Source organism: Copadichromis virginalis, linkage group LG7 (genome assembly GCF_057382275.1).
Source record: "Copadichromis virginalis isolate Kocher_CV1m ecotype Utaka linkage group LG7, C_Virginalis_male_GT1.1, whole genome shotgun sequence".
NCBI classification, from domain to species: Eukaryota; Metazoa; Chordata; class Actinopteri; order Cichliformes; family Cichlidae; genus Copadichromis; species Copadichromis virginalis.
In genome coordinates this window covers 20474845-20483442 of record NC_140624.1, presented here as the reverse complement: position 1 = coordinate 20483442, position 8598 = coordinate 20474845, and the positions used below count along the sequence as shown (strand labels likewise).

At 37.5% G+C, this 8598-nt stretch overlaps 1 protein-coding gene across 1 annotated transcript; it reads left to right on the top strand.

Annotated features, from left to right (window-relative positions):
- Positions 1 to 1934: 1934 nt before the first annotated feature.
- LOC146704943 (mannose-binding protein C-like) lies at positions 1935 to 6925 on the top strand. Its single transcript, XM_085465155.1, has 5 exons — positions 1935 to 2069; positions 2227 to 2407; positions 4026 to 4130; positions 5555 to 5620; positions 6543 to 6925. The coding sequence occupies exons 2-5, from the start codon at positions 2242 to 2244 to the stop codon at positions 6923 to 6925; spliced, it is 720 nt and encodes a 239-aa protein (XP_085321281.1). The 5' UTR covers positions 1935 to 2069; positions 2227 to 2241.
- The last annotated feature ends 1673 nt before the right edge of the window (positions 6926 to 8598 follow it).

The following is an 8598-nucleotide window of genomic DNA, read 5'->3' as shown; positions in this document are numbered from 1 at the left end:
GCTCCCTGGAATCGGGAACGGGTGCCGATTCCAGGAGATGAACAACTTGATGTCCGAGGCTGCCGTGTAAGTAGCGACGCAGTTTCTGAGTTTTACCAGTATTCCACCCCGTTTCCCTCGCCTTCTGTAGGATTTCTTCCTGAGGGGAAGGCTAGGTGGATAACGGCAGAGAAACAGTGGTACGGGTTCTACCACAGGTGGGACTCGGTAATCCTCACCTCCTGGGGCCATATGATACTGCCCATCAACAGTGGCTCGGATGGTTAATAGCGATTGGAAATCATACACCAAAAGAGTAAAGACATTGTTGAGAAAAACAGATATAAGCAGGGTTAGTAGAATCAAAACAGGTAACAGCTGATGGCAAGCCACACACACAGACACCATCTTGAATCCCCACTGGGATCTACTTAATCACCCAGTGGTATCTCGCTCTCCAGTCTTTTCATTTCAAGGTGGTCATGGCTGATTTCCTCTCCCTCTCGTGGGTGGTAGGGTCGCCCGGATGGCTCTCTGGCCTTAGTTGGGTGCTGGAGGTATGTGGCAGGGGTGTGGTCTGCAGCTCTGCTGCAAAGGACTGGTAGGGCAGTGTGTCCGGTGAGCAGTGCCAGAAGGGTGGCAGACCAGCTGGGACTGGTTGGTGTGATCAGTCGTGCTATTTCAGTTACCAGCTGCGACAGGAGAGAAAAAGGCTGCACCATGAACATGTCAGCTGAAAGCTGATCAGAATTATTTAAAAAGTTGCAAATAAAATGTAACCAGCCTGTTAACAGTGTGTACTTCCGGGTCCTTTGTGTCACAGACACCAACTGTCTATCATCTATAATCCAGTTTTGAGATCCCTTCTCAGGTGCCTTAATGCCCACTCACATCTTGTGTCAGTTGATCTCAGTAAGTCACATGATAGGGTGAGGCAAGGTTTCACAGTGGTTTCAACTGAAAACTCTGGTAATAATGACCCACACTCTTTTTCAAACCTTGGCACACGTGATGAGGAACATGATCAATAATGGCTCAACAACCTTCTTGAAGGAAAACTCCCACTAGCGCTTAAAATCCTGGGAGTCTCCACCATTTGGTCTCAGACTTAATGAAGCTTCTTGGATGAGAGACAAAATGTCTTCAAGAAATTTAAAACAGTCGTATGGTTTTTCTTTCCAAGCTCCTCAGATTACCATGACCTGAACCTATACAGTTATGTAAAATACATGTTTCATCAAAGATAAGTCTGTGTTCTTTGTGGTTTAATATAATAAAATAGTAAAGTTTGAACTACAATTTGTTTTATGATACACATATTTGTCTTTCTCAGAGTGTTTTAGCTAAAAAGAGGCAGGCTTTGGGCCTCATGCTCCCCCTCTTTTCTGTGTCCAACACAGAATACACACAAAATACTCACCTGGTTTTTATTTCCTCTCCAAAGAGTGTCAGATATTTTTGACTTTGGGTTCTGAAATTGTTTTAAAGCTGTACATGAAGCAGCACAACTAGACGATAACTACTTACGTATAATGGTGAGTTTCTATTTTATTTTCATTTTAATACAATTTGACACTAACATAACTGAATAACTTTGCAATTTACATTTATAAAAATTCAGTTTAAAAAAATTACATCATCTGCATCTGGCTATCCTTTCTAATAACTGTGAAATTACTGCTTGATCATATTTACTAAATGTCAATTGGAATTATGATCAGAACACTAACATAAACTGTAAATAAGAAAATCTTTCACCAATACCGAACCAACATTACTGATCAGATTCTATTTATCTTTAATCTAAACCCTGCTATATTTCAGATCTAGGAATGCAGGCCTTTTGATTATTCATGTTTGACTGATCACAGTGGTTTGCCTTTTGTGAGTGGAAGGAAAAGCTTTTAAAAGGCATCGGTTGTAAGTGAACTCTCGATTATGACACCAGAGGCAGACTCTGTTTTTTTTCACCTGTCTCTCATTATAGCTGGGCTGGATGTCTTATATATCTGACTTTGACTTTTTTCTTTGCCACTTCTGTTTGGAAGCTGCAAAGAAGGATCACATCCATATCATTCGTCATTTAAACTGTGAGTATTTGTCTCTAAAAAGTACAGTTTTTTCTATTCAGCTGACAACCTGCAACCAAACAAACTGTTATTTTTCTTTGATTTCATTTATTTAAATTATCATAAAAATTGAAGAAGATTTTCATTAGAAAATAATTTCCAATATGTCACATTTCAGAGTTGCATAAAGAAGATGAAGCCATTTGTTTTTGTCATAACCTTCTGCCTCATGGTTCCTGTGGGCTACAGTCAGCTTTTTGGTCCTCCTGGTCCTAAAGGCCCACCTGGGTCACCTGGAGAACCCGGGGCATATGGAGAACCTGGAAAACAAGGACAGAAAGGCTTGAAAGGAGAACCTGGTGAGTGTGATAAACATCCCCCCAAATACACTCTCAGGGAGGGTTATTTTTAACCCCATAATGCCAAGTGTATTGTACAGGACTTTTTATAGGTTTTTAAAAATTTTACATTATCAGTATGATTCTTTTCCACCAAAAAACCTAAATAAACTGCACAATACATTTTCAAGCAATGATCTGTTTTTTTTTTTTGGTTTTTTTTTTAATTCCAAATGCAGTAAGTTGCGGTAAGCAGTAGTTCAACAAATACTTCAATTAAAAAACAAACAGATTTTCCTGGAAATTACTTCATGGTCTAACATATTTGTGCCTCACATGGTTCTGGGTATTTGACCCAGTGCTTTTTTGATTTTGGACTGTTGAATGTTGTTTTGAGGTTTATGTGATTTCTTTATAGTTCTACATTGTTTAGTCTTTTGTGTCTAGTATTTCCCAGTGCTTCCTATTTTAATTATTTATGCGTTTAGTTCTTAGTTCTTTGTTCGCTTTTGAGCCCAGGTTTTCTTAGTCTAGCATCTGTGTGTCTTCCCTAGTGTCCCGTGTATGTTGTCGGTCTTGCTTCCATGTTTATTCACCTTCTTTCTCCACAGTTGAGTGCCCGTGTCTCTTTGGTCCCTCTGTGCCCTGTCTCTGTAGTTTGCCTTGTTTACCCTGTCAGTCATGTCTCCATGTAATTTTCCCTTGTCTACGTCAAGTTTGTGTGTCTCAGTCTCCATGTCAGTGTTAGTTTCCTAGTTTATTGCTATAGTCACTTGTGTTGTGTATGTTATGTATGTAGGTTTCTTTCAGTTAGATTCTGTTGTCATGTGTGCCCCAGGTGTGTTCGAACTGGAGATAAGATAATGTGGACTCAAACGCAGACACAGATGCAAGAGAACTTTTAAACTGAAAGCCAGCCTTTATTAGAGGCTCTACAAAAGACTGCAAAACAACTAATGAAGGGAAGAACTAAAAATGCTATAAAAACCTAAACTGGGTGAAGCTAAATATAATAACATGGGAAGCCTCAAAAACATTACAAAAAACAGACTTCTAATAATAAACAACACAAAACACTGGGTCACCGAGCCAGGACCGTGACAGTAAGTGGTGATGTGTTCGGATTTGAATTTGGCCCACGTTCTGGATCAATATATCTACAATATATTTGGGAAAAAGTAAGCCCTCATAACTTCCTTAGCGTAAGAGCTACACTGGTTTGAAAAAGTGTTTGCCGCGTTCCTGATTTCATATTTTTTTTGTATGTTTGTCACACTTAAATGTTCCTGATCATCAAACAAATTTGAATATTAGACAAAGATAAAACAAGTAAATACAAAATGCAGTTTCTTAATAAAGGGGTTTATTATTAAGGGGGAAAAAATCCTTGTAACGTTTGATCACATAGTTTGAATCAAGACTTACAAATTTAAGTACAATATTGGCAACATTTAACAATTTGACTCCAACATGGATTTTTTCACATTGTTGTGTTGTGTACATGATCATTTTCCCCACCTTATATGGACGACATTTATAAACAACAACAGGGTAAAGTTTTTTTCTCTGGAAAACCAGAAACTGGAAACATTGGTATGAACTTCACATCTTATTTGATGTGTTTATATCTTCACTTTAGGGGCTAGAGGGCCTCTAGGACCACGTGGATTTCCAGGACCTAATGGACCAAGGGGAAAACCTGGACTGCCTGGCCTACCTGGAACTATTATAATGTGTGGACGAGGTTAGAACATAAGAATAACTTTATTGATCCCAGAGGGAACTTCACAGACACACACTTTAATAGTGGCTCTATGGTGTTGTGGTTTATACATTTACCTAACAAGTCATATCTGAATTCAATCCTGTGAAACTTAAAACCCTTTGGGGTTGTGTCAGGGAGGGCATCTAAGGCAAAAACATGCAGGGCTACCTACTGTGTTGACAACTTGTGAATAAGGGAACAACTAATAGCAGTTTAACCATAAATATACAACACACGAAAACTACATTCCCATAAAATATGCTCTTTTAAGTTTCTAGTGAAAACCAAAAATCTTAAAAACAAAGAAGGTTGGTGGTGTTTGTCTTGACTCCATTTTGAGACCATTTTTTCTCCTTATATTTGATCTTTCTTTTGTTTTAGTTTTAATTTTACTTTCTCAGTTTTTCTCTAGGTTTGGTCTCTAAACTTAATTGGTTAGGTTTCTGAAAGGATAATGGTTTTGGGAGTTGAATCACAATTCACTATGGTTTAGCTTATTAGGGAAGTCAAGGTCCCATCTAATACAAAGTATGTCTGGTAAACCTGTCAGGGCTGCAGCTCCCACACATCCCACAAAGAGGACTCAAAATGCAGGCACTTACTGAGTTGTGAGGGAGGTTTATTGCAAAAGGCAAACACAAAGACGGCATTACAAAAACAGAACTAAGGGTAATCTAAGTGTGAAGTGCCAGTGTGTGAATGTGTGTGTGAATGGATGAATGACTGAATGTAGTGTGAAGCGCTTTGGGGTCCTTAGGGACTAGAAAAGCGCTATACAAATGCAGGCCATTTACCATAAACTGGGAGAAATGTAATTTAACAGCAATCCTGAACACGAAGGGGGACAGCAGGGAGAGGACACAGTGGATTCACAGACAGTTTTCCAGGAGACGAACACAGACGGACCAGTCATGAGTACATGAGTTTACACAACATAAAAACACACAGAGGGACACTGGGAAATCACACATACACAGGTGGGAGACACAGCTGGACCTGATTAACCTGACGAGACAGAGGAAAGACTAACACCAGGGACCAACAGAGGGAGCACCAACCCAGAATCCCAGCACCAGAACACAAATAATCCCAAAGCTAGAAGATCACAAATGATAATAATAATAATAATAATAATAATAATAATAATAATAATAATAATAATAATAATAATAATACACCAAACCCAAAATCACTGAGTCCCGGGACTCCATGACAAAACCTTTATGCAGACAAAACTTTTAGTATATACTGAACCAGGTTTAGCACCAGATGCATTGTATTGTGAGATGTCCCTTATGTTTTCATAATTATTTTACAGTTTTGAGAGACGTGGAAAAAGACAGATAACTAAATATGCAAATGAATAAATACACACTTTGTTAACTCTAATGTGTTTTGTCCAGATCCTATTGGCTCTTTTCAAAGCGACACTGAAAAGCTAATGAAGAGAATTGCCAAGTTTAAACTTGGTAAGTATCTTATCCATATTCATTTGTTTCAAATACATAACTGCTATTTTATAGCATAACAGACAGCTGTTATTTCTTTCTGCTGTATTTTAAATTTGATGGTATATCTCTGTTCTGGGGAGTTTGGCATCACTATTACATACACAAGACTCTTCAATGGAGAAAACTGTATTAAGACCACCCCCACCTACAATTTAAAGCAAACCAGACATAAGTAACAATAGTCAAGATGTTGTTGTCAGCCACAGAAGGGACTGGTGTGGTAGTGGGTTGCAAAGTAGCTTGCAGATGACCAGCAGCTGTAGTCAGGACTCAAATTGATGCCTATTTGTATTATTTTGTTCAGATTAACGCAAAGATTTGCTGTCACTGAATGAAGCTAAGAGGTCACATCACTATTGTAATCAATAATAGTATAATAAACAGCATTCTTTAAATTGATAAAGAAAAGACTACATAGTCAGTTTTTAATTTTATTTTATTAAAATACCACCAGTTTGCAACAATAATAACCTGAAGTCAACACTGTAAAAACTATATTGATAAACAGTAACAAAATAATTTTCCAATGCCAATGCAGTAGCTGTAAAGAACATATTATTGATTAACATTAATAAAATTCTCATATTTAGAGGTTTTACTTCAAAATCCAAGTTTCTTTTTTGAGACAATTCATGGTATATTAGTAAAATAAAATTTAACTGAATAAGAATCTTTAGATAAGCTTTAGAAAAGGCAACAATTATTTTGCCAGAAAACATATCCTTAAGATTGCCTACAAGTAATTGGTTTAAATGGTTTAAAATGGAGCACTGTAACAAAAAATAATTTCCCCCAGGGATCAATAAAGTATTCTGATTCTGATTCTGATTCTGAAGTAAATGTCTTTTTTCTAATTTTACTTTTCTGTGCTTTTTTTCAGCTGTAAACTATGATTTTGTCCAAATAGTTGATCAAAAATACTTTGTCTCCAACAAGCACAGAGGCAGTTTCTCAGAGGCTGTAGTGTTTTGCAGCCAACGTGGTTTAGAGCTGGCGTTGCCACAGAACGCGGAGGAGAACAACGCACTGACTCAAGTTCATGGCAAATTCAGAGCCAAAGCCTGGATCAATGTGAACAATAAAAAAGCTGAGGGGGAGTTTAAAACTGACATGAAAAATCAACCTTTGACCTTTAAAAATTGGGGAGAAGGGCAGCCAGACAAATCCATTGAGGATACAGGCTGCACAATGCTGTCAGAAAACGGTTCCTGGCAAGTGACACATGAATGTTCTCTCAATGTCCACATCATTTGTCAGTTATAGAAATGTCTCATGAGAAGAACTGCAAAAAACTCCCAAAACAAACAAACACAAATCCCACATTTATGTGTATATGTGTATTTTCAGCTTTGCATGCTTAATCTAACTCTGTTTCAGCCTTCTTGTGTGTGATGGCAACTAAAGATTATGTAATGCCAAAAGTGAGAAAGCAATGAAAAAAGATCAAAATGATCCTTATGTTCCTTATTCAGACATGATACCTTTTATGTTTAATTTACATCAGTTCATCTAAATCATCTGTTAATTACGGAAGAGGATTAGGGCCACTGGAAAAAAAAAACAATTCTGACTTTAATCTCAGAATTCTGAGATTAAAGTCAGAATTCTGAGAAAAAAGTCAGAATTCTGAGATTAAAGTCAGAATTCTGAGAAAAAAGTCAGAATTCTGAGATTAAAGTCAGAATTCTGACTTTTTTCTCAGAATTCTGACTTTAATCTCAGAATTCTGACTTTTTTCTCAGAATTCTGACTTTAATCTCAGAATTCTGACTTTTTTCTCAGAATTCTGAAATTTTCTCAGAATTCTGACTTTAATCTCAGAATTCTGACTTTTTTTTCAGAATTCTGACTTCAAAGTCAGAATTCTGAGATAAAAGTCAGAATTCTGACTTTTATCTCAGAATTCTGACTTTAAAGTCAGAATTCTGACTTTAATCTCAGAATTCTGACTTTAAAGTCAGAATTCTTTCCTTTTTTTTTTTCCAGTGGCCCTAATCCTCTTCCGTAGTTAATGCAGGGTGTCTTTACATTAGAAAAACTACTTCATGGGCTAAATTTTTCAGCTTTTGTTTTACAAAATATTTCCTTTTGCCTAAGCATATTCATAAATGCACTACATTGCTAAAAGTATTCCCTCACCCATCCAAATCACTGGATCAATCACTTCCATGGCAACAAGTGTATAAAGTCAGACAGCTAGGCTGTAGACTGCTTATACAAACAATTATGAAAGAATGGGTTGCTCTCAGGAGCTCAGTGACTTCCGGTGAGGTATCATGATAGAATATTACCTAACTAAATATTCCACAGTCAACTGTTAATGGTATTGTAACAAAGAAGAAGTATTTGCAATGACAGCAACTCAGAGTCAATTGCTACAGACCTCCAAACTTCATGTGGCCTTCAGATTAGCTCAAGATCAGTATGTAGAGAGCTTCATGGAATGGGTTTCCATGGCTGAGCAGCGCATCCTTACATCACCAAGCACAATGCAAAGTGTCGGATGCTGTTGTGTAAAGCCTGCTGCTACTGGACTGTAGAGCAGTGGAGACATTTTCTCTAGAGTGACAAATCATGCTTCTCCATCTGATGGGTGGGAGAGTCTGGGTTTGGCAGATGCCAAGACAATGGCATTTGTCTGACTGCATTGTGCAAAGTGTAAATTTGGTGGAGGAGGGATTACAGTGCAAGGTCGTTTTTTAGGAGATGTACTCGGACCCATGGGTATGCCCAATGACAGAATGCAACTTTTACAGGGAGTGCAGAATTATTAGGCAAGTTGTATTTTTGAGGAATGATTTTATTATTGAACAACAACCATGTTCTCAATGAACCCAAAAAACTCATTAATATCAAAGCTGAATGTTTTTGGAAGTAGTTTTTAGTTTGTTTTTAGTTTTAGCTATTTTAGGGGGATATCTGTGTGTGCAGGTGAC